The sequence below is a fragment of the Arvicola amphibius genome, chromosome 10 (genome assembly GCF_903992535.2).
Source record: "Arvicola amphibius chromosome 10, mArvAmp1.2, whole genome shotgun sequence".
Lineage (NCBI taxonomy): Eukaryota > Metazoa > Chordata > Mammalia > Rodentia > Cricetidae > Arvicola > Arvicola amphibius.
In genome coordinates this window covers 76,955,635-76,980,472 of record NC_052056.1, presented here as the reverse complement: position 1 = coordinate 76,980,472, position 24,838 = coordinate 76,955,635, and the positions used below count along the sequence as shown (strand labels likewise).

Below are 24,838 nucleotides of genomic sequence, written 5' to 3'. Positions count from 1 at the left end.
CCAAGTTTAAATTAGAAAACCAATTAGCTTTTGCCTGAACTTTCTGAATCCGCATTTCAAAGGTGAAGGAACAATTCAACTGGCATTAAACTACATGTTAAAATACACGGTTCGTGGTGTGGCCAAGTGCGGGGCTTGCCCATCAGGTCCTGGGTCAAATGTAGAAATAGATGAAGCTCCTGCTCCGAAACAGGAACGGAGATCCCAGAGGTTCTCCGCCACCAAGAGCCCCGGACAATAATAACGCCAAGGGGGAGAGGGGAGCACTGAAGGCCAGGATTGGGGGGTGCAAACAGAAGGTGGACGGTGGAGCCGCCTGCAAGCCGGAAACCTCATTTTGGAGTTCCGGGGGTAGTAGTTTCCGGGCGATGGCAAAGCCCAAATACAAGGCATGCTCTGGCCAGAGCGCGTTTCCCGAAAGGGAAAATCCAAGCCGATTCTTGGTCACAAATGCTTTCAGAATGTGAAGTGCTCACGGTATAATTACGTGAAGGGCCCCGCCGCAGGATCCTTGACAGCTTGCCGTGCGGCGGAGAGCGCAAAGCTTGTCGGGAAGGCGGGCCTAGCTAGGTGCAAGCTGGCCGGACGTGCTACAGCGTCGGCGCAGGGCTCTTCGGGAAATGTGGTCCCTCGGCGAGGCCCGGGCGGTGGCCGTGAGCCCTGCAACCTGGGCAGCTCATCCGGCCTGAACCGGGGATGGCTGTGCCCGGAGGCTCGGGGGGCCCGATCGGAGCCGGGGCCCTGGCCGGAGGGGTGCGCTCCAAGGTGGCTCCGAGCGTGGACTTTGACCACAGCTGCTCAGATAGTGTCGAGTACCTGACGCTCAACTTTGGACCCTTCGAAACAGTGCATCGCTGGCGGCGCCTCCCGCCCTGCGACGAATTCGTGGGCGCCCGGTACGACAGTGTGCAGGGGATCCTGAAGGCACTGGGAGTGGGGACGAGAGCTGAGGAGGTCCCAGGATAGGTTCAGGGGCGAGAACCCGTGTGATGTCCTGGGGTCAGTAGTGACCCTAGGCAGAGTATCAGACCTGTTTGTTGTGTTTCTAAGGGTCCAGTTTGGGTCCCCGAGCAGAGTTATGGGTGGGAGTCTGAAGAGTCCTCGGTGTGTCAGACGTCCTTGCTGTCTGATGAAATTGAAGGATCTCTGTAGATCTTGGCATTTGAGAGGCTTTTACCCAAACTTACGTGGCAGTCACCATGGGTGTCAACCAGGAGAGTCCCGCTCCCACCACCCTTCACCTTTTCTTTCTAGGCGCAGCAAGCACACAGTCGTGGCTTATAAGGATGCCATCTATGTGTTTGGTGGAGACAACGGGTGAGTTTGCCTGTTTTGATGGGAGTGGTGGCAGGTGATGGACGATGACAATGAGACGGACGGTTGTCTGAGAATGGGAGTCCTTAGCCATTGCCTGTGAGCCTCTATTTCCCTATCTGTGAGGTACCTTGTACCTGGTTCCCAAGTTATGGTGAGGAAGATCCTGCCCTTAAAGCCTTCTCACCCCGGCATTCAAATGTCAGCGCATGCTCAGTACATGGAAATAGACTTGTTTTGACTCTATACCCTATAGAGTGGCACGTTTCTTCTTTCCCTATGCTTCCCTCTGGGCTTTGCCCACTTGCTTGCTTTGTAACAAAAAGTATGGAGAACATGTTTGTTGTTGGTTTTACATCTATTTCTGTGGGGGTGCATATGGAGATCAGACCACAACATACAGGAGTTGTCTCAGATTGCGAGCCTTGGCGGCAAGTGCCATCACTTGCTGAGCTCTCTCTCTGCCTCCAAAATCAATTTTATTGATGCTGTGCATGTCTTACTTCTGGTGGAGATTTCCCTGTGTTGCTTTAACTTCCTGGAAAATAATCTTACTGGAAGTGACCTGCAGTTCCGGTGAGCATCTCCATGCACACAGACTTCTTAGTTAAGTTGCGGTTTGTCGCAGGTAGCGTGGCGCAGGAGTATGGGTTCACACAGGTCCGTGAAACGAAGACTCAGAGACACTTTGAGGATGAACTTAACCTTTGCAGCCGTAGGGGACCCAGCCTCTGTGGACCAAAACCTTTCCCTTAGCCCTTCAGCATTTTTATTTTTCCCTATAATTACACGTCAGCTAGTAGATTTCCATATGCTCAAAACAACCTGAATGACCCTTCCAAAAATACAATGCCAAGTGCAAATACCTGATTCATGAGGCATCACATTTTCAGGGTTGCCTCCTAACCAAGTTTTGCATAGGCTTTGTATCCATGGGAAACTCTCAGACAAGATTCACATAGGGCAACAAAGTTTACCTGTAATACAAAGGATGGATTAGGGCTGAGTGCTAACTCCGGAGCTAGGCCAGGTGTGGCCTAATGGGGGTTATGGCTAGCGGTGATTGTGCCAGGCTGGCAGGAATTGCTGCCACAGAGATTATATGTTTGCATACGACTCCCTCCTCTCAGGCCCAGAACCTGGCCTAAAGCCCAGGAAGGCGACTCTTGGTCATGTAGACTACCTGGGGTAGCTGATTTAGAGCAGGTGAGATATTCAGGACTCTGTTAGAGCATGCACACTTGCCCATGGTCCTCTGACATTTATCTTATCTCCATACCCTCTTTTTCAAGAACAGCTGGGGATGCATTTACAACTGCTGTCAGTCAGAGCGTGTTCCTCTCAGCTCACTGCCCTGTGATTCCTGGCACCTCCCTGTGTAAAATCGAGTCCTCCCAGGAGTGTATGAGGCCTACTGCACACTTGTGTTTTTCTGATTCTCAGCCGGCCCTCTGGCTGCCTTGCATTTGGATTGTTCGAAACACTCTGCTGTCCAGCCTTTTGCCATGTTGTTCCTTCCCAGACACGCTTCTCACTTCCCTTCTAATGTTCCTTATGGATGAGGCCTTTCTGGCCTCGCTTACCGCTTACCAGCTCCATTTGCCCCCACCCCTCACAGCCTACAAGTGTTGGTGCTGATCTGTTTCCTCTGCCAAAACAAGGCATCTTTCTCCTCACCTTGCTGTACCAGTGCCCAGATGTCCCAGTCAGCGTTTACTGAATTAAAAGATGAGCCTTAGTAAGAATTTCCCCATACCAAAAAAGACCAGTGTCCAACATAAGGTGGAGGGTGGTAACTCAGGATCGCTGTCCTTAGCGTTTTCTGGAGCAGGTAGACAATTGTGTGGTGATAAGCGGTAGTGGTTTCAGTATGCAGTTTCAAAAGAAAGTTAGAGAAAGCTGAATTATGCATCTGTTTGACTGTGACTTAAGATAAACCAGGGCAGCCTCCTTTCAACAGTGGAAGGAAGAGTTCCTACCGGGCAGTAGCACCTTTGCACACTGAAAGGTAGGAGCAAGGAAGCCTGGGGGTGAGGCCTGGTCAGCTAGGTTAGAGTTCTTCAGAGCTTCAGCAGGGGCCTCCTCGTCATGCACACCCAGGAAGACTGCAATCTCCAGGTTTTGGGATTATCTGATCCTTAATGCTTGAGTTTATGAGGCATTTGGCCCCAGTAACTGTTCTGGTTTGCCCTGGCCTTTGGGTGCCCAGTAAAGGAACTCAGTTCAAATCAGTGGCCTCAGCCGGGCGGTGGTGGCACACGCCTTTAATCCCAGCACTCGGGAGGCAGAGGCAGGCGGATCTCTGAGTTCGAGACCAGCTTAGTCTACAAGAACTAGTTCCAGGATAGGCTCCAAAACCACAGAGAAACCCTGTCTCGAAAAGAAAGAAAGAAAGAAAGAAAGAAAGAAAGAAAGAAAGAAAGAAAGAAAGAAAGAAGGAAGGAAGGAACGAAGGAAGGAAGGAAGAAAGAAAGAAAGAAAGAAAGAAAAAGAAAAAAAACAGTGACCTCCCATTATTTTAACAAGCACCACAAAGTTTAAGTGGGAGCTAAATGAAGGAGAGCATGATACCAGCTTCTAAGCTTTGCCCTCCTAGCTGTTCAGCCATGCTTCCTCTCCCATAAAATGAAGTCAGGGAGGGTATCCACCTGGCACAGACTGAGCAAGGTGGGATGCCCTGTAAAGGCCTGGTCTGACGGGACTGCTTGAGGGGCCTGTTGGCTCACTTTTCTTCTTCCACCTTAACAAGAGTTGGTAAGATGCGGTGATGTAGGCTGATGCGGTGGACAGTGGGTTCATCTTAATGCTGGTGATATAGGCTGACGCGGTGAACAGTGGATTCATCTTAATTCAGGTGATGTAGGCTAACCCGGTGAACAGTGGATTCATCTTAATTCAGGTGATGTAGGCTGACACGGTGGACAGTGGATTCATCTTAATGCCAGAGATGTAGGCTGACCCAGTGGATAGTGGGTTCATCTTAATGCAGTTGTTATGGCAGGTGGCAGGAAGGTGGGAAAGCATGTAGTCTCCACTGATGTTGGAGCCAGCATCTCATCGTAGTGCAGCCTCGGAAGGCTTAAATATAGGAGTAGGAGTTCTGAGGGCTGGAGTGAGTGTGAGTGACGACTTCAGCCTCTGGGCCAGCTCCTGCTCTCCTCTCAGCGGGCTGCTGGTGGGGATCAGGCTGGCCCCGCCAGTGTGGGAGCCCTAGCTGCCCATATCACTAGTTACTAATTTTGTTCTTTGGACATTGGTGGTTGTCTGAGTCTGGACAAGTCTGGAGGTCAGTGAGCCAGGCCCTTCCTGTTGTCTCTAACCCTGGGTGCACACCCTTGCCCATCTCTAAGATCCTGGTGAGATAACAGCTTTACACGGTAGTCTGGCTCCTGCCATCTTCTCTCTCTGCCTTTCAGAAAGACGATGCTCAACGATCTCCTGCGGTTCGATGTGAAGGACTGCTCCTGGTGCAGGTGGGTAGCCTCTGAGCTGCAGGGCCCGCCTGTTCTCCTGGAGAGGGGCAACACTGCGCTGCCTTCACTGGCCAATAGAGTCGGCTCATCGTGGAGGGCCAGAGGGAGGTAGAACAGAGGAGAACCTTAGATGGTGTTCCTCCTCCTCACGGCTTTCTGTGAGAATGATTATCCTAAATGCTGTGAACTAAGGGGTTTGCTGGTCTAGCTGGTGGTATTTAGACTCTGACCTGAGAGGAAGCTTCAGCCACCAGAATTTCTCCTGGGCCAGGAGCCGCTGTTGGATCTCAGAGAGGGCATGGGCAGGCCTTGGCTAATAAGTTTTCTCAGAGTGCCACCTCCAGGCTGCCGGCAGGGCCTCCTGTCCTATCCCCGTTTCTTAGGGCTAGTTGCCTGCCAGTAGACCCCACACAGGCATTGAATAGTATGCAAACCCTGTGAACCACAGTCTCAGCTGTGTGCCCTTGCACACGAGCTACCTGCCCTCTTGGGGTGCCATATACTGTGTTTTCTGCAGCAGTCCATGTCTGGGATCAGCTTACAACTGAGGGGAGACACAGACCTGAGGCTCGGGGTTTACTGGACTTGCTAGCTCCAGCATCTGCTCACACAGCACAGTGTCACGCAGCCCCTTCTGGTTGTGTTCTGTGGTCTGTCTCCAGCAGCCTTCTGGGATGGGGTCTGTTTGAAAGAGGAGGATGCAGGGCTCCGGAGGTCGTGTGACTGCCCTGGACACCCAGCCAGGCAGGGCAGCTCCACTTGCCGTCACACACCATCTTAGGGTTTCTATTGTTGTGCTGAAACACTATGGCCAAAAGCGACTTGGGGAGGAAAGTGTTAACCTCAGCTCACATGTCCATGGCACAGTCCATCACTGAAGGGGTCAGGAGCTGAAGCAGAAGCCATGGAGGAATGCTGCTTACCGGCCTGCTCCTCATGGCTCGCTTAGCCTGCTTTCTTATACCGCCCAGGGGTGGTGCCGCCTACAATGAGCTGGGGCCTCCCACATCACTAATTAGGTTAATGCCCTACAGGCTTGCTTACAGCCTGACAATATGGAGCATCTTCTCAACTGTGTTTCCCTATTCCCAGATAACTAGCTTGTGTCAGGTTAGCAAAAACAACAAAACCCCCACAACCAGCTAGGACCCCGCCCTCTGCCTGGTTCCCGGGTAGCGCTGGCTTAGCAGCAGGAATCGTTGTTCTCACACTTGATCTTAATACAGCTGCTGCCGATTCTTTTATTTCGTTTTTCTGTGCTGGATGTAAAATCTAGGCACTGGTATATGTCAGGCAAGCACTTTAGCCTTTTTAAAGACAGGGTCTCATGTATATCCCGGCTGGCCTCACACTTGCTGTGCAGGGAAGGATGACCCTGACCGCTTGTGCTCTTCCATTTACACCTGAGTGCTGGGATTACAGATATTTGCTCCCATGCCTGGTTGATGCAACACTGGGTATTGAACTCAGAGCTTGGCCTAGACAGGCTGAGGAGGCTTAGTGCAGGCAAGGCAAGCCCAACTCGACGAACTAAACTCCCGTTCCAGATCCAGTCCTCAATTAATTTAAAAAATTTCTTTGGCCAGCGAGATGGCTCAGCAGATAAAGCCCTACCTGCTGTACAAGCGTGGTGAGCTGAGTTCAATCCTCAGAGTCAAGTAAAAATGGAGGAGAGAACCACTCCACACGGCTACCCCTCACCTCCTCGTGTGCCCTGTGATACTCATTCACACACCTACAGGCATACCCCCCACACACGTGTACACACATACACACACACAGTGAGAAACAAAAATGAAAATCACTTTGAAGCCTCTGTGATTGTTGATCAAACATTGCTTAAGCCAGGCGAACATGGTGGCATACACCTGTGATACCAGCACTCAGGAGGCAGAAGCAGAAGATCATAAATCAAGGACAGCTTGAGTTCAGGAACCCCAGCTCAAAAAAAAAAAAAAAAACAAAAAAAACAAAAACTAGGGATGTAGCTCAACTCAGTGGCAGCGGTGCTTGCTTAGCGCAAGTTCCCAGGTTCATTACCCAACACTGCAAAAAAACTCACATAGAGCCAGGTGTGGTGGCGACAGACAATTACCATCTAGACTTTGGGAGGCAAGCAGGCAAATCTGAGACCAGTCTTTGTAACACAGCAAGACCCTCTCAAAAAACAAGCAGAAGTAAATTACTAGAGCTGAGCGTAGTGGTGCACGCCCGTTATCCCAGTATCTTGAGACCAGGATCAAGTCAAGTTCTGCTGCTTACTTGAAAAGGCAAATTGTAAACTATCCTCCAAATGATTAAATAAATAAATAGATAACGTCCCCCAGCCAGGCGTCACTGGTGGCTCACACATTTAATCCTAGTGTACATGGCAGATATCTGTGAACCGAGGCCAGTCTGATCGACACAGTGACTTCTAGGCCAGTCAAGACTGCACAGTAAGACCCTACTTAAAGGGAAAAGAAGTCAGACATGATGGCTTTTTAATCCCAGCACTCAGGAGGCAGGGGCAGGCAGATCTGTCTGAGGCCATCCTGGTCTACAGAGCTAGTTCCGGGACAGCCAAAGCTACAGGCGGATCTGTCTGAGGCCAGCCTGGTCTACAGAGTGAGTTTCAGGAGAGCCAGAGCTACCTCTGAAACCCTGTCTCGGGGGTGGGGGGGAAATCTGAGAAGCCTCTTAGAGGTTTGGAAATGTGCGGAGCAAAGGCCTTCCTCCAGGCAGGATGTGCAAGAGTTTAATGCCTATTACTTCAGCTTTCTCCTAGTTACTGATGATTTTAGGGGTTCTATGAGAGAAACGGCACCTTAGAAATACAGAAGTAAAGCAAGGCTGATGCCCTGGAATACATCCCTTCTCTCATCTCTTTGGGTGACCAGTGAAAGATCGCTTGAACCATAAATTAGAGGCCAGCTTAGACACTATAGTAAGAACCTGTCTGAAAGAATTAAATTACTGTAGTCATGGTGATGCCTCTCTAATTCCCGTATTTGGGAGACTGAGGTTGGAGGATGACCAATTTGAGGCCAGCTTAGGCTACACAGCACCCTGAGTTACTTGTCAGCCGGGACTACTTACAGCAACACCATAACCTGGAAAGAAAAGAAGGGAGGATAGGTAGAAAAGAGGGAGGGGGAAGGGAGAAAGGAAAGCGAAGTATGGAGGTATCAGTGCCTGACTGACCCCTCACTGACCTCACCCTGTGCCTCTCTAGAGCCTTTACCACTGGTACCCCACCAGCCCCCCGTTACCACCACTCAGCTGTCGTCTACGGGAGCAGCATGTTCGTCTTTGGTAAGCAGCCTCTTACTCTCCTGCACCCAGACTTCTAGCTCCTGCCTCCTCCACCCTACAGGAGGCTCTCTAAGCTCTGGTGGGCAGGTGTTACCCACTGCCTTTGTCCACTGGAGTGCCCTGAACCTCTGGCTTAAGAGGACTGATTTCCCTAATGTTCTGAGCTCGTGGGAATGGGGATGTCCTCTCTGACAGCTAGGGCAATAAACATCTGTTTGCTCATTCTGCGTCCCCAGGGCTCATGCAGGGGGCATTTGGGTGGGCAGATGGAGCTAGGGGTTTGTACATGTTAGCTAGAGCGCCGCATTTAAAGAAATGGTACCCCAGCTCTAACCTTTACTTCCATTCTCTTCACTCAGGGGGCTATACTGGAGATATTTATTCCAATTCTAATTTGAAGAATAAAAATGACCTCTTTGAATACAAGTTTGCAACTGGCCAGTGGACAGAGTGGAAAATTGAAGGGAGGTAAGTGGTTTTGCTGGGAACTTTTACAGTAAAGAGAATGGCCTTCTGCCTGGGATGTGCCTCCTGCCACATTTCAGATAGGGAGCCAGTGGCTGGGAGACTTAACTGCTTGATTTTCATCACTGCTGAGTCCCGGGGCGCAGGGGACAGGACTGGACAGTCTGCAGCAGGCCGGAAGCCAGGAGCTGTACTTAGTCACTGCCGCAGCCTGTGCCCAGACGTACATCCCCTTCTTTCTCAGGACCCAGGGAGGCTGTTTTGGGAGTACACCCTTCAGTATTTTCATAGAACCTAGGGAGGTGCTGGGCCTGTGTGGACCACAGAATTTCTTTTGTTTGTATTTCTTTTCTTAGCACTGGGGATGGAACCCAAGGCCTTTTGCATACTAGGCAAGTTCTTTATCATTGAGCCATATTCCAAGGCCTATATCTGATTCCTCCCCACTCCATCTTTGAGACAGGCTAGGCTAGCTTTGAACCTGCGGTGCATAGCTGAGGATGACCTTAAACATCTGATCCTACTGCCTCCAGCCCGAGTGCTGGGGTTACAGACGTACTGCACCACGCCTGGTTTCGTGTGTGTTGGGAATCATACCCCGGGCTCTGGTATGCTAGGAAAGCATCCCACAAACTGAGCCACATCCCTGCCCCATCCGAGGGTTCTTTTGGTTTTGCCTTTGTGTGTTTCCTACTTTGTTGTGAGTCAGAGTGTCACACAGTCCCACTGACCTTAGGCTTGCCATGTAGCTGAGGCTGGTCTTGAACTTCTGATCTTCCTCCTTTCATCCCCTAGTACCAGGATTTACAGATAGGTACCATCATGCCCAGTTTCATCATCTGAATTTTTATACATCTGCTGCCCAGGCCTCTTGTGCTGTTTGTTGTTTGCTTCCAGTGCCCTAGCACCGCCCTCTGAGCCCCAGTGTCAGGCAGATGTGGTCCTAGCTGCTTGAACACACAGAGCCCTGTGCTTCAGCCTTTCTAATGACTTTTCCTCATTAAAGAAAAAATTACATATATATATGTATACATACATATATATGTACATACACACATATATAAAATAAAACCACACACACACAAATATTTTGCTGGCATGTATATCTGTACCCATTCATGCCTGGTGCCTGAAGAGACCCAAAAGCATCAGACCCCCTGGAACTGGAATTACAGGGGGATGGTTGTGAGCTGCCATGTGGATGCTGGGAATTGAACCTGCGTCTCCTGAAGAACGAGTTCTCTTCAATGTTGAGCCTTCTCTCCATCCCCTCCTCGTTGGTTTCTTTATGTTCTAGGTTGCCGGTTGCCAGGTCAGCCCATGGGGCCACAGTGTACAGTGACAAGCTCTGGATCTTTGCTGGCTATGATGGCAATGCCAGGTAGGCAAGCAGCTGCCCATTTACCCTACTTCCATATGTCCTCGGGTGGGGGGGGGCAGAATAAGCCCTCTTGGCACCTGAGTGCTCAGGCTGGGGTAAGTTACCCTGGTGGGTTTTGAGTTTCTCAGGAGAGGAGTGTGGAGGGAGGGCTTGTCTGTGATCCCTGGATTTCTTCAGATGAGATTTGGAACTACAGAGACCTGGAGGCTAGAAGCATCTCAGCTCAAATCCAGCCCTGGGTTCCTCCCCATGTTACAGTTTTCTCTGTTTATTTATTGTTTTACGTTTTGTTTTTGTTTTAAGACAAGGTGTCTATGTAGCCCTGGCTGTCCTGGAACGCTCTGTGTAGATCTGGCTGGCTTTCAACTCACAGAGCTCCTCCTGCCCCTGCTGCCCGAGTGCTGGGGTTAAAGGTGTGAGCCTCCACACAAGGCTTCCTCCTTGATTAGAAAAGTTGTTGGGGGGCTGGAGAGATGGCTCAGAGGTTAAGAGCACTGACTGCTCTTCCAGAGGTCCTGAGTTCAATTCCCAGCAACCACATGGTGGCTCACAGCTCTCTATAATGAGATCTGGTGCCCTCTTCTGGCATGCAAGCATACAGGTAAGGAATGTTGTATACATAATAAATAAATAAATCTTTAAAAAAAGAAAAAGAAAAAAAAGAAAAGTTGTTGTATTTAAAAAAAGAAAAGTTGTATTTATCTGATAGCCAAATAGTGCGTGCCCATTCTAAACTTGCACATTGCAGAGACCAGTAATGGCACTGTGCAACAGTAGGCTTTATGGGACACATGGTCTTTTCCCTGCCTCAGTGGCTTGTCCTGTCTCATACCCCAGATGTTATGTGTAAATCCACTTCTGTCCTGGCTGGTCAGAGAGTCAGCAGGAAGTGAGAGCTGCTAGGGGCTGGGTGCAGGGATTTGACATAGCATCTTCTTCCCAGAAGTTCCTGTTTCTTTAAGAAAGATGGCACGGTTGCACCCTGACACATGGCAAGTGGTTCTTCCCTGGAGCTATCCCTCCAGCCAGGCTCAGGACCAAAGGATCCTGTCTCCTCTGTCCTCATGCAGGTTGAATGACATGTGGACAATTGGCCTCCAAGACCGTGAACTCACATGCTGGGAGGAGGTGAGGGGTGCAGGGAGCATGATGCCGGTGGGAAGTCAGGGGCACTGGGAGGCGGGTTGCAGCATCAAGAGGTGGGGGGTAAAGGAAGCTGGTATATGAGTGAGAGGTGCTAAGGTGGCATATGACAGAGACTACCTTCTTCCTTTACCAAGGCCCGCCTCTTCCTTTCCTTGACCCTCCCCCCAGCCCAACTCTAGTATTAAGCAGAGACTCCAAGTGGGCTGACGATATAGTTTAGTTGGTAATGTAGCAATGCATGAAGCCCTGGGTTTGATCTCCAGATCCACATAATCTGGGTGTGGAGATGCATGCCTGTAATCCCAGCACTTGGGAGGTGGGTCAGAAATTCAGGGTGATTCTCAGCTACGGAGTGAGTTTGGGGTTAGCCTGGGCCACATAGCGAGTTTTAGGTTAGCCAGAACTACACAGAGAGATCCTGTCTCCAAAATGAATGAATGAATCATCAAGTAATAAAAGGCTTTGGAGTTGAGGCTGTAGTCCATGGTAGTATAGCATGCACACATCCTCTGGCTTTGATCCCTAGAAGCCAAGGTGGAGTCAGAGGAAGGAAAAAGCTCCGAGTCCAGGATGGGCAGAGTGCCACATGTGACAGATGTGACTTCTTCCAGGCCACCCTCATGTGAACACAACAGGGCAACCTTTTGTTCGTTGCTTTTCCCTGGAACTTTATTTCTCTTGTAGAAATTACATCTTTAATTCCAAATGAACCTCCCTATTTTAGCCTCAGCTGATCAGAACTGGGTCCATGTGTGTAGGTGTGAGGAGGCTGGAAACTACCTACGTTTACTCACATCCAAGTGTAGGATAGTGTAGCCCCAGGCCTGCGAGGCCCTGGCTGAGCTGTGCTCCTACTGCAGGTGGCCCAGAGTGGGGAGATCCCCCCGTCATGCTGCAACTTCCCTGTGGCTGTGTGCCGGGATAAGATGTTCGTGTTCTCGGGGCAGAGTGGAGCCAAGATAACCAACAACCTCTTCCAGTTCGAATTCAAGGACAAGACGTGAGTTTCCTGGGTTGTGAGGGACATGAATAATGCTCATTCATGTGTCTGGCACCTGTTGTGATCTCTCCTCGTTCCCACATATAGCAGAACATACAGCCTGGAGTATGAGCGTTTGACACCCTCATAGGCCCCTGGGCTATGGCTGTAGCTCAGCAAGATATGGCCTGAGTCAGAAGGGTACCCCTTGCCCTGTGTATCTTGCTCACTGACACTGCTAACAAATGTGGTTAGCACTAATCTCATGGGATAGCACAAGATAAGCAGGGTAAAGTAGGCTGTCTACTTCCTTTGGCTGCTGGCTAGCCTTAGCACCCTATGATGGGGCTAGCCTCTGGCACTGGAAGTAATAGAGAAAAAGGAATAGGGCTTTGGAGGGGACTCAAAAGCTTCTAGAAATCTAGGTGGAAGGAATCTTGTTAAGTACTGGGGCAGCCGTGGAATGAGCCTGCATCTGTTTTGGTTCTTCAGCTAACTTAGCAGAAAAGGGGATTTGTTGTCAAGTCCCGGGAGCCCCTGGAGGAGAGAAGTACTGGAGGAGCTTTAGTGCCTGGGCAGGCATCTCCCAGGTGGGGCCTCTACTGTTAGGGCAGTGAGCAGAACAGTCAGGACAACACAAGTCCGCACAGCTCCATTCCCAGAGCAGACAGCAGAGGCTCTGCCCTGTCACTGCTGTCTGCTCTATGATGGTGGGAGGAGAGGGAGCTTGGGTAGGGCCCCATGGTGGGTTGCATGGAGCTGAGTAGGGCCAATGCCTGAGCTAAACAGGTCAAGGGATGCTGGACACATGGGCCTGTGACTTCCCTTTAGACCATGGACTGGCACTACAAGTACTTTAGGGGAACCTCATAGGAGGCCCTTCTGTGGGGAGTGTGAGAGACCAGTGTTGGTTCATGGTCATGGCCCCAGGTGGACACGCATCCCTACTGAGCACCTGCTCCGGGGCTCCCCACCCCCGCCACAGCGGCGCTATGGACACACCATGGTGGCCTTTGACCGCCATCTCTATGTGTTTGGGGGTGCAGCGGACAATACACTGCCCAATGAGCTGCACTGCTATGATGTGGACTTCCAGACCTGGGAGGTTGTCCAGCCCAGCTCTGACAGTGAGGTGAGTGCTGACCTGGATTCCCTTGGTCCCATATAGTCAAGAAGAGCAGCTTGAGAGCTCTCAAGGCCCGTAGTCCTATGTCATTCATGGTTCCATATCTGCGTCCCGTCAGTAGCACTGTGCTGCAGACCTCTGGGAAGCACCCTAACCAGCCTCACCTGATGTCTGGTCCCTCCTCTGGAGCCCATAGCAAGCCCTGGAAGGGATGGTGGCTTGTTACCTTTCTGCATATGTTTTCCTTAAGGTTGGTGGGGCTGAGGTGCCTGAGCGAGCTTCCTCTTCTGAGGAGGCATCAATCCTAACCTCAGAGGAGCGGAGCAGCTGCAAGAAGTCCAGAGATGTGTTTGGCTTAGACTTTGGCAGCACTTCAGCCAAGCAGCCTGTCCACCTGGCATCAGAGGTGAGTGGCAAGGGCATTATTAACATTCCATTACTCTCTGAAGCAGGAACTCTCATAGAGGGTAGAGCAGGGCTCCTGAAAGAGCAGCATGTGACACAGTGCCCCAAATCTGCTGTTAACCCGGGGTTCTGCACAACCTGCCCTGCCCTCTGCCCCACCCCAGCATCCCAGCCTCCCTCTGCACCCGCACCTGCATGGGACTGGGATCTTTCGCCTCTCCTCTTTCATGGCCACATTGATCCTTGCCACAAACTTGGCCACAGCTGGTTCACTGTTGGTCCCCATCCCATTACTTGTTTACTTGCTCTTCTCAGCTGCCCAGCGGGAGGCTCTTCCACGCAGCTGCTGTCATCTCTGATGCCATGTACATCTTTGGGGGCACGGTGGACAACAACATTCGCAGTGGGGAAATGTACAGGTTCCAGGTGTGTAGCTAGTGGGCCTGTGAGGCCTGCTGGGTAGGTGGGCCCTAGGGAGGCAACTGAGGCCACTGGGTGAGGCTAGGGCTGTGCAAGGGTGCCTGTTGATACCTAAGCCTTTGGGTTGACGGTATCTCTGAGTGGTCTGGCGGAGAGGGCTGGGGATGCTGTCAGTCCAGATAGGCAGAGATGATGCTACAAGGGAGCCTTAATGCAGAGTGAGGCAAGCAGAACCTCAGCTACAGAGAAGTGTACCAGGGGAGCACACAGAACCAGCAAAGGAGTGGGCAAGCTGCGCTCTGTGCTAGGGCCTCCAGGGAAATCAGCCTAGGGAAAGCTGTGGGGAGCCAGCCTTCCCAAACCTGGAGGAACAGGTTGTTAGTGTAGGGTCCCCTGGCATAGTGAAGGAATGGATGAATCTGTTTCAGTGGTGGGTCTGGGGAGATGGGGTTGCTTGAGTACCTGGGTCCAGGTTTTTAGAAACGATACAGCCTGCCTAAAGCCGGGGAGCCTACATCAAGGAAAAAACAGTGGACGTTGGAGGCTTTAGTCATGGCCCAGGCATTACAGCCCTCACCTGACCCCGAGGGTCATGGCTGGCTGGTCTCAGGATAGCCTTTGTTGCTTGCTCACTGAGTCTCCTTCTGCAGTTCTCTTGCTACCCTAAGTGCACGCTGCATGAAGACTATGGGCGTCTTTGGGAGGGCCGCCAGTTCTGTGATGTGGAGTTTGTGCTTGGTGAGGTAGGTGACTGACCTATACCAGCCTCACCTATAGCTGCTGAGTAGAGCTTTGCCCTGACCTGCTGGCATCTGTCCCTGGGGCAGGGGTCCTGTGCTTTCACCCCCATACTATTCATCCTTCATTTAGAAGGAAGAGTGTGTGCAGGGCCACGTTGCCATCGTCACTGCACGGAGCCGCTGGCTTCGTAGGAAGATCTTGCAGGCTCGAGAGTGGCTGGCCCAGGTAAGGTCTTCCTTATTCCCCATGACTGGGAAGCTTTGGCCACTGTTTACTAGGGTGCCCTGAGCTCCCTTTTCCCCACAGAAGCTGGAGGAGGATGGGGCTCTAGCTCCCAGGGAAGTCCCTGGTTCAGCTCTGGGCAGGGCACGGCCGCCCCTGTTACGTGTGGCTATTCGTGAGGCCGAGGCCCGGCCGTTCGAGGTGCTCATGCAGTTTCTCTACACAGACAAGATCAAGTACCCACGGAAAGGTCCGCTTCGGGTATGGGTGGTGCGGACCAGGGTGGGGAATGTGGAGAGCCAGAGGTGGTACTGAGAGGGCTGTTACAGGTGTGCCTGTGGCACAAGCCATAGTCAGCTGGCATGTAGTCCAGCTGCCATCTTGCAGCCCTGACCCTCTTATGCATGGAGGGGGCCCTGGGCCCTTTTCTAGGCCCTCCTTTCCTGAGGCTCTAGGCTCAGGGGCTTTTTGGCACAGGCCATGTAGAGGACGTGCTGCTCATCATGGATGTCTACAAGTTGGCGCTAAGCTTCCAGCTGTGTCGCCTTGAGCAGCTGTGCCGACAGTACATTGAGGCCTCTGTGGATCTGCAAAACGTGCTGGTTGTGTGTGAGAGCGCAGCCAGGCTCCAGCTGGGCCAGCTCAAGGTACAAGCTGGGGTCAGCCCAGGCCTTCCTGGATGGGGTGGGGTGTATCCCCTTGCCCCTCACTGCAAACTCTACTGCCCAGCCTGGGCCTTGACCTGATTCCAATTGCCTGCTGTGCCTGTCTGTCCCAGGAGCACTGCCTGAACTTCATAGTGAAGGAATCCCACTTCAATCAGGTGATCATGATGAAGGAGTTCGAGCGCCTCTCGTCCCCACTGATTGTAGAGATTGTGAGGCGGAAGCAGCAGCCACCCCCTCGAGCCCCCTCGGATCAACCTGTGGACATTGGTAGGGAACTGGTGACAAAAGCCTTAACCTACCTGCCAGGCCCTTGGGGTAAGGGTGGCTCTGTGGCCCACCAGGTGCTCCCAGTCATATAAGCAGGGAGGGACAGAAGCAGGCCTGTCTCAAAGTATTCATAGTGGCTTTCAACAGCAAGCTTTGTACCAGCGAGCCTGGGGACCACAAAACCCACTCCTCAGAGTGCCCTATGCCTTCTCTGGTTGGCTGGTCAGATCTGATGTCAAGTGAGCAAGGCAGCTGCAGCTACCTATTGTTTAGTACTTCTTGTCCTACCCGGTGGAGAAGATTGATAGCACCTTCACTTCCCCAGCTCTCTTTGGGGCTTGTACTAGCCCTTGCCACTGGCATGAGAGTCTGAAAGATAGGAGGGGAGTCCAGCATGAGACTGGGAGCTGGGCATAGAGGGCACATCGTGGAAGATTGGGTATCGGTGCAGCATCCATGAGGGCCAGAACAAGGACTTGAGGTTTCCAGGTGTCCTGAGGGCCGAGGGAAGGAAAAGACTGGCATTTCTGACTTGGGGAAACTCTGAGCAGTGCAGCGACATGATCACTGTGGAAAGGTGGTGTTTATTGGTCCAGAAAGCAAAGGTGGCCTCTTCTTTAGGGTGGAAGTGGGACTCTTCTAAGGTCCTTCTACCCCCCTCCCCGACAGGCACATCTTTGATCCAGGACATGAAGGCATACTTGGAGGGGGCAGGCTCAGAGTTCTGTGACATCACACTACTGCTAGATGGCCACCCACGACCAGCCCACAAAGCCATCCTAGCTGCCCGTTCTAGGTATGTTGAGGGTGTTTGAGGGCAGGGACGGGCCTCGATGCTTTCTTCTCCTGAGAGTTGGGATCTACCTCCTTGTTTGCAGCTACTTTGAGGCCATGTTCCGTTCATTCATGCCGGAGGATGGACAGGTGAACATCTCTATTGGAGAGATGGTGCCTAGCAGACAGGCCTTTGAGTCCATGCTACGTTACATCTACTATGGCGAGGTCAACATGCCCCCTGAGGACTCCCTGCATCCTTTATCTGCTGGTGCTCCTGGGTCACCACTGAGAAGTCTTAGCGCCCCTCAGACATGTTTGGTTCCTGTTGCTCTGTTGGCTGGGTGATCTTGGCCTAACACCTAATTCTAGTGTGCAGTGCTGGTGCTGGGCCTACTGGACAAAGTGATTCCTCATGCTTTCTGTCAGTAGTGTTTGAACCTGAGGTGCAAGGATACCTGATGGGGCCAGTGAGGGCTTGGAGAAGTTCTGTGGATGTGCACATGGGAATGAGAGGATTCAGGTTTTCTTTGGATCTTGACTGAGGCCTTTGAGCCTGAAATGGTTCAGAGCCAGTTTAGAGAACAAGCCAGCTGAGGCACAAACTGGATCTCTGGCTTCTGAGGTCTGTGTAGTTCTGGCAGTACCCTCCCAAGGAGGACAAGAGATGTGGCAGGACGGGTGAGTACAAGTGAATACGTGTCCTTTGACTTGGCAGCTCCTTAACTTGTGCCCAGCTACCTGTTTGCAGCCCCCTACTACTATGGCTTCTACAACAACAGACTGCAGGCGTACTGCAAGCAGAACCTGGAGATGAACGTAACAGTGCAGAATGTGCTACAGGTAGTGCTTGGTACCTCCGGGCCACACCTCTGCCCGTGGGTGAGCTGGGCTGGGCCTCATGGTTCCTGCCGTTGCAGATTCTGGAAGCGGCTGACAAGACGCAGGCATTGGACATGAAGCGGCACTGCTTGCACATCATTGTGCACCAGTTCACCAAGGTCAGGCTCCGGCCCCAGCCCTCCCCAGCAGGCCCAGACACCTCTTGGCCATTGCCCACTGTCCTCAGACAGCCAAGCCCCGAGCAGGCTGGACCCCAAGAGGACTCAGCTGCCCACCCTGGTCCTCCTGGGAGTCTCATTTCATCTAGTTTTGGTCATCTGTGCAGGTCTCTAAGCTGCCCACTCTGCGGTTGTTGAGCCAGCAGCTGCTGCTGGACATCATAGACTCCCTGGCCTCCCACATCTCTGACAAGCAGTGTGCAGAGCTGGGTGCTGACATCTGAGGATCTTTATGAGGACTCTACCTGTTTGGAGAGTGATGACCCTCAACCGGTTGGCCATATCTCCACCTACAGAGTGATCCCACCTATGGTTCCCAGCTTGTACAAGACACCGAGGTGTACCGAATTCATAGAGGGCATGCTTCATTGCGGACACAGGCCTTACAGGGAATGGCAAATGAAGCAGACTCCCTTTCCAGCTGGCACCTCTCCCAAGATGACCAAACTCAGGGATACCTCTCAGCAGTAGAAAGATGACGGAAGTGTGGCTTTGTGTTTCCCATGGGTATGCTGTGGATCCAGGCATGGAATCCTATTGTCAGGGTGAAGGCTTGACAAGTTACTCTAGCAACAGGCTATATTCCACTCTTTACCCAGAACTTGAGAACGGGGACCAGTGACAGTGGTCTGATCCTAGATATGAACTTTGGAAGGTTTTCCTCTCAGCCCACAGGGCAGCAAGTGTAGCACAGCCCCCCAGAGGCTGCATATTCCAGCCCACCCAGAGTGCATATCTGGGCCAGAGAAGTCAGCAGATGCTCCTGTATGTCTTCTGTCACTGACATGCCCCCTTTAAAGCTGGGGCAATGCTACATACACACTTGGCTGGCATGGTGGCCACCTTTGGTCTGCTTCCTGAAGCACATGACAGTTCCGTGGCTTAGGAGATTCCCCAGATGTGAGTTTAGCACATATTCCCTGTTCTACCTATGTCAACATGGTGTCAGTCATAAGGAAGATAAAATTACATACTGAGGTATCTCCTCAGAGACCTAGACTGTCTGGGGGCATCCATCCTTGAAGCCTACATCCCAATACAGCCCAGTGGATTTTTTTTTTTTTTTTTTTTGAGTACAGGAAGATACTCTGTCCTAGGAAGCCAGAACTCATTTTGGAAAAAAGCTTGGGTCTTCCTGGCCTTAGAACACAGAACAAATTCCCTCCTATGCTCCATTCACCCCACACTGTGGGGTTCCAGGTAGAAAGGTGCCCTGGGTGGCAGCCCCATACAGTCAGGAAGTGGCCTGGTTATAAGGAACTGGGCACAAGCTGGGGCTGGTAGCTGAGCTCCAGCAGCAGCAGCGAAGGGGAGTGGTGGGTGCCAGCCCACAGTGGGTAGCCAGGCAGGTTGGGTGAGTCTGTTGTGCTGTGTCAAAGCCACTCCCCCAAGGTGGTGATCGCATCCAAGCCTCTTTTGGGGAGAACACCTGACAACTTCGGTCTACAAATCTTGCTTCATGCTGACCCCTGTAACTGGACCTTCAGTTGTCTCCTCTACACAGGATACAAATAAACATATTCACACAGGGCTACATAAAGAAAACTTTGACAACCCTGTGTACAAACTTGAGCTATGTGGCCAAGGAGCAGTAGGGAAAGGCCATGTGCTTGGTGTTTGCCATGGACAAAGCTATAGTAAGAAGCCTATGTTCCCAAGATAAATACAGTACCGGAGCCAGGATCTAAAAAGACTAACATTTCCCTAAGTGTGGCCTTCAGCCTGACAAGTGTAGCACCCTATGTTGCTGTTGAGTCTTCCTAAATGCGGCCAGGAGTGGGCCGAAGCTTGCTGTACCTTCGCATGAGAACCAAGTCTGACATTGTGCATGATGGCACATGCCTATCGTTCTATTCAGAAGGTACAAGAAGGAGGATTAGGAGTTCAAGGTTGTCTGTAAGCATCAATGATACCAGCCTGATTCAAAAAAAGGACTGGGAGGGGGCAGAGCTGAATCAGAGGAGCTGGCTTTCTTACCTTGAGAGTAACTAAATAAGCAGAGGGACTGCAGACAAAGATTCCCCATGGCAAGAGGTTACCTGCCAGGGTCTGAGCCCTTTGGGGCTTTGGCCACTGTCTGGGGAGGAGGCTGGCACCCCCAGCTGAACCAGACAGCAGGGTCTCTTTCTAGCATCCACTTTATTGTGACTTCTGGCCAGCCTGGTAGATGCAGTTCCAATCAAGTGTCTCTGAGGAAGAGAGACAGAGCTGTAGTGTGTCCTCATGCCATGCTGTTACTCAGCTGCATAGCAAAGTCCTGTACATGGTCCTTCAGGGTTTGGCGGGCATCTGCCTGTGCCCGCTTCTCTCGTGCCCGTTCCTGCTGCAGCTTGGTCAGTCGAAGCCTAAGCCGCTGCTCCCGCCGTTTGCAGGCTTGCAGCTGGCGCTGGGCCTTGTCCAGAGCATCGAGAGCCGCTTCAGCTCTCCTTTTCCAGAGCAAGGCACTCCCCACTTGGTAGCTGTGCTCATTCTGGATGTAGGCTCCAGCAGGTGGTGGCAGCCGTAACATGTAAGCAGACGGGGAGATAGGCCGTGGCTCAAGAGGGGAGGGGTGCTGCTCTGGTGAAGGCTGGGCACTACAGCCTGCTTCATCTGCTTGGGCACCCAGAGGGCCCAGAAGATCTGAGAAGGGGCTGTTAAGGCCAGGTTCCAGCCTCACAGCTGGGGATGCAGGCAGAGTGGCAGGTGCTGAGGCTTCTTCCACGGGGAAGCAGATGATGTTAGCAGGAATTGGGGAAAATGGAGTTGTGGGTCCTTGACCTTCAGAGCAGCTGGAGGGGAGACAGAAAGAAACTGACTAGCCAACTGAGGGCATGCCAGGCCCCTCTCATATACCCATGTAGACTCCCTAACACCTTAGCCTCTTCACTGGGTTTAGGCAGCAAGACCGCTGTTTAGTGAAGATGCTGGCAATCACAGTCCAGTCCCTCAGCCCTGGGGGGAGGGTAGGGCATCCCCTTCCTGCACGTACCGCTTCCTGCATCGCCGGAGCCGGCTGACGTCAGGCAGGCCAGGTGGATAACCATGCCCCTTGGTCTTGGTTGTTCGACGCAACTTGGAGAAAGACTCAAATATGGTGGGGACTGCCCCTTCCTTCAGCCTGTGATACCCACTGTGGGGAAAAGCAGCCCAGATGAGCTGGAGAAAAAGGGCTGCCACTTCCCCTGGGGTCCCAACATAGGTCCCTAGCACTAGGGCTGAGGCTCTGAGGCACACTGCCAATAAATCTGAAGAATGCAACATTCAGTGAAGTCAAACTAGTTTTCCCTGTGAACGAGCTTCCAGAGACAAGTGCAAAACCTCCACCCAGAGCCGGAAAAAGCAGGTGCTGAATACTTTCTTTTCTCTTTGGTGTAGAGACCAGAGGCCTTCCTCAATTATTCTCCACCTTTGTTTGTAAAGATTTCCTTTTTTCTCCTTAAAAACCACTTTGTTTAGATATGGGGTGTTTTGCCCATGCCTGTGACTATTCGCCATGTGAGCTAGAGTTTACTGTGTGAGCCACTGTGTGGGTGATGGCAAATGAGCCCAGGTTGTCTGGAAGAAGTCAGTGCTCTTTTTGATTTTTCGAGACTGGGTTTCTCTGTGTACTCTGGAGCCTGTCCTGGAACTAGCTCTTGTAGTCCAGGCTGTCCTTGAACTCAGAGATCCACTGCCTCTGCCTCCCAAGTGCTGGGATTAAAGGTGTGCGCCACCACTGCCTGGCTTGACGCCAGCAGTCTTAACCTCTGAGCCACCTAGCCAGCCCTATTTATCTTAGGAGTATGAATGTTTTGCTGCGTGGATGTATGTGTACCACCTGTGCCCTCAAACGGAGGAAGACGGCGAGGGATCCCTTGGAGCTGGAATTGAACCCTGGTCTTCTGAAGAGTAACAAGTGCTCTAAACTGTTAAGCCATCTCTCCCGAGCACCCACCTTATTTTTTCATTTACTTAAATTGATTTGGTTTTTTTTATTAATAGATAGTTATTTATTAAGGGATAGACTCACAAATCAATATCTCTGCTGGAACGGAAATTGATTTGTTTTTAAGACAGTCTCTCCTTGAACATAGGGCTCGATAACTTAATCTAGACTAGTGAGCTGCTCAGTGAGCTCAGGGAACCCTTTGGTTTTGTCTTCTCCAGGCCTGGGATTATAAAACAGGCAACCACACATGGCTTTTTATTTGGGTATTGAATTTGAATTCAAGTCCTCACGCTTGCATAACAAGTCTACCAACGGGTCTATTTCCCCAGCTGGGAAAGACCTTTTCTCTGATGCCACTGACACAGCGATCCTGGGGCCACACTCTTCTGTACAGAATTGGGAAGGCACAGCACCCTTGGCAACAGGTCTGTCTGAGCATGCGAGCCAGTTGTTCATGGACCTCACCAGGGCATAGAGCTGCCCGGCTTAACCCACTGCTCTGATGCCTCACAACCCGTTCTAGCGTTGGCTGGCAGTAAGACCCACCTGATTCCCACCAGCTCAAAGCAGTTTTCCTCGAAGTGTTTGGAGCAGAAGTAGATGTATTCAGAGGCCGGGTCCCACAGGCCCTGGCCGCTGGGGTCCAGCCGCTGACAGTTGGCCAGCCACAAGCCGCGCCTAGGGTTGTCTTTCTTGGGAAGTCTGCAGAGCCACAAAACCGTGAGCACCCGGATGCTGCAGCCTGCGATATGGGTGCCCAAGCTCCCCAAGCAAGACTGGCAGACCTCCCCACGGCCCTTTCCGATTACCAACCGCTAAGGGGAAACTGAGGACGAGAGGAGGAACGGGACCTGCTCAGCATCACCTAGCAGGAAAGAGCCTGAGCTCAAAGTCCAAAGTAAGTAAGCGTCCAGTCCCTTTTCTGTTGGACTCGAGATCACTCGACCGCCCCTTTCACCCTCCCGCTCACAAGTTCAAGCCTCACTTCGACCTCAGGAAGGCGCCGTCTCCAGCGCGGCCTAAAGTGCCGCAACACCAGCGCCTGCGCATGTGAGCCCTCGCGTGCCACTACGCACGCGCGCTGACCTGTGGAAGGAGATGCCGCGGTTGCGAGTCTCACGCGTATCCCGAGTGCAGCAGCCGGCGGCGGAGCAGTGTCGCGGCATCTGGGGAAGGGGCGGGCACTGGGTCGTGGGCGGCAGTCGGGGGAAGACTGCCTTCACGCCCAGCAGCCACTCCTTCCAGAGGGCCTGAGCCGGGCGGCTCCCCCACAGCCCGACCTCGGCCCAGTCCCGTCCTAACTCGTTCTATAGATTCCCGTCAGCGGTACTCACGGTCTTGCCATTGCTGCGCCGCTAAAGTCTCGCGATGGGTGGGTCAATGCGGAAGTTGGTAGCGTAGGGACTCCGTAGCCGGTGGCGACTGCCCTCAAGGGGCGGGACCGGAAGAGATCCTGGCGGGCGGGCCACCGGATGTTGTGGGAGTGCGGAAAGATCGTTGCTCTAGAGATGCTTGAGGTTCCAGGAGTGGTCGTTCCAGAGCTCCGTTTGCTCTGTTTGTGTTTCCAAATTAACTGATGAGCGCTCGCCTTCGGGCGAAGGAGCCCGGGTACGGTCTGTAGTGCTCCCTGAACTTCGTAAGCGGACACTCCGGTTGAAAAAGATCCACCCCCAAGAAAAACCTGGGCTCTTGGCCTGAAAGAACCCCACCAAGGGCCAAAGGTGGCTCGGCACTTGCTGCCAACCCTGAGTATCTGAGTTTGATTCCCTGGACCCACATGGTTACAGGAGAGACGCAAAGCCCAGTAATTTTCCTCAGACCCTCACATATTGCACATGTGCATGCATACATATGCACAAAGTAAAATGTAAAGACAAAAAAAGTTCTTAGGGTAACGGAATTAACTGCATAAGCAGAGGGGCTGCCAACACGCCCAAGAGATTGGATGCCAGGGGTCTGCGCCCACTGGGATTTTACCACTATCTCAAGAGAATCCTGGCACTCCCAGCTGGACCAGACAACAGGATCTCTTTCTGGCTTCTACTTTATTATGACATCTGGAAGTCCTGGTGGGTGCATTTTAGAGTAGGGTTCTTTAAATCAAGTCCAGTGCTCAGCACTTACTTCCATATCATCCAGGAAGGAGGTCGAGAGGTGACTCGGTACAATGTGGGGACATAAGCTGGGTAGGCCGCTTAGGTCCCGCAGCTGGGGAGGAAAGCTAATGAAGAGGCTGTGTGTCAGAACCTGGCTTTCTATAGCGCGGGTGGAACCCGAGCTGCACTCTGCTCCTCAGCCCTCTCACAAGACAGGGTGAAACACTTCCATGCTATTCGCACATGGTGCGAGGGACTCATTCTTCGCTGTAAAATAACGTGTGTTGCTTGAATTCCCTTATCTACTTAGAAGCTTTAACTGAGCACACAGACATACCTATTAATGTCTTAGAGAAAACAAATGTATTTGCCCCAGAGGCATTCACTAGTTGGCTAACTGGCCCTTCCAAGAAAGGCCAGTATCTAGACAGGGAACTTTGGTTTAAAAAAAAAGTACTGTATGCAATAAATAATATTCACAGAGGGGAGGACATAAAGATATGGCTGCCAGCCACACAGCTGCACTCAGTGTTCTCCCTTTTCAGCCTCTGAGTCTGCAGAATCCACAGCCATCTCTTTAGAACCCTTTGCCACGGCTGCCAGGTCTGCGGGCCTCAGAGAACACCTCCATACTTTCTCATATACCCGTGTATAAACCTCTCTGGCATATGTGAGGCTGAACTTGTGATTTAGGTGAGCCCAGGCCTCTGCAGGGGCAGTGGTATTGCTCAGCATGCACATGGCCTGCTATACTTTGACCAGGTCTCCCCCAGGGAGCACAGAGCGGGACTGGTAGTTAATGCCCACCTACAGAAAAAGGAAAATACAGTGAAGTTTATATTGGCCTTATAAATGACAGCTTGTTAAAAGTTGAGAACTGTGGACTCATTTCGAACTGCAAAAACTAGTTTATTTTTGGAAATCACTAACACTTAACATTCTTTATCCATTGAAAATGTCATGTTTCAGATTCACCCACACAAACATAAAAATCATTAAGATTGTATGTGCTTGAATCACTAATATCAAAATAGAAATAGGTGGGAGCAGTGAAAGCATTAACACCCTTATAATATAACATATGAAAAGAACAAGA

At 51.8% G+C, this 24,838-nt stretch overlaps 2 protein-coding genes across 4 annotated transcripts; one reads left to right on the top strand and one right to left on the bottom strand.

Moving 5' to 3' along the window:
* Nucleotides 1-546: 546 nt before the first annotated feature.
* Nucleotides 547-19,290, top strand: Lztr1 (leucine zipper like transcription regulator 1). Of its 2 annotated transcripts, none has more exons than XM_038345076.2 (21): nucleotides 547-896; nucleotides 1,255-1,317; nucleotides 4,731-4,787; nucleotides 8,002-8,081; nucleotides 8,441-8,549; nucleotides 9,844-9,927; nucleotides 10,998-11,055; nucleotides 11,934-12,073; nucleotides 12,983-13,184; nucleotides 13,429-13,584; nucleotides 13,899-14,009; nucleotides 14,654-14,746; nucleotides 14,874-14,969; nucleotides 15,054-15,216; nucleotides 15,444-15,613; nucleotides 15,745-15,901; nucleotides 16,571-16,697; nucleotides 16,780-16,929; nucleotides 17,413-17,518; nucleotides 17,596-17,676; nucleotides 17,844-19,290. In XM_038345076.2, the coding sequence occupies exons 1-21, from the start codon at nucleotides 697-699 to the stop codon at nucleotides 17,958-17,960; spliced, it is 2,520 nt and encodes an 839-aa protein (XP_038201004.1). In that variant the 5' UTR covers nucleotides 547-696; the 3' UTR covers nucleotides 17,961-19,290. The 2 variants fall into 2 exon arrangements, with proteins under 2 accessions (XP_038201004.1, XP_038201003.1); XM_038345075.2 differs by having other exon boundaries at nucleotides 548-896; nucleotides 15,051-15,216.
* Nucleotides 19,291-19,856: 566 nt separating this feature from the next.
* On the bottom strand, nucleotides 19,857-23,058 carry Thap7 (THAP domain containing 7). Of its 2 annotated transcripts, XM_038345077.2 has the most exons (5): nucleotides 22,981-23,058; nucleotides 22,733-22,812; nucleotides 22,193-22,348; nucleotides 20,708-20,848; nucleotides 19,857-20,507 (listed from the first exon to the last, which is right to left on the bottom strand). In XM_038345077.2, the coding sequence occupies exons 2-5, from the start codon at nucleotides 22,810-22,812 to the stop codon at nucleotides 19,958-19,960; spliced, it is 927 nt and encodes a 308-aa protein (XP_038201005.1). In that variant the 5' UTR covers nucleotides 22,981-23,058; the 3' UTR covers nucleotides 19,857-19,957. The 2 variants fall into 2 exon arrangements, with proteins under 2 accessions (XP_038201005.1, XP_038201006.1); XM_038345078.2 differs by lacking the exon at nucleotides 22,981-23,058 and having other exon boundaries at nucleotides 22,632-22,763.
* Nucleotides 23,059-24,838: the final 1,780 nt, after the last annotated feature.

What these genes read in the sequence shown, in the direction of transcription:
- Lztr1 (XM_038345075.2), top strand. Translation starts at nt 697, where the DNA reads ATGGCTGTGCCCGGAGGCTCGGGGGGCCCGATCGGAGCCGGGGCCCTG. An exon ending in GAGCAGCATGTTCGTCTTTG is followed by an intron (nt 8,082 to 8,440) that starts GTAAGCAGCCTC and finishes CTCTTCACTCAG; the next exon opens with GGGGCTATACTGGAGATATT. An exon ending in TGGAGTTTGTGCTTGGTGAG is followed by an intron (nt 14,747 to 14,873) that starts GTAGGTGACTGA and finishes TCCTTCATTTAG; the next exon opens with AAGGAAGAGTGTGTGCAGGG.
- Thap7 (XM_038345077.2), bottom strand. Translation starts at nt 22,812, where the DNA reads ATGCCGCGACACTGCTCCGCCGCCGGCTGCTGCACTCGGGATACGCGT. An exon ending in CGCGGCATCTCCTTCCACAG is followed by an intron (nt 22,349 to 22,732) that starts GTCAGCGCGCGT and finishes GTGGCTCTGCAG; the next exon opens with ACTTCCCAAGAAAGACAACC. An exon ending in CTCCGGCGATGCAGGAAGCG is followed by an intron (nt 20,508 to 20,707) that starts GTACGTGCAGGA and finishes TCTCCCCTCCAG; the next exon opens with CTGCTCTGAAGGTCAAGGAC.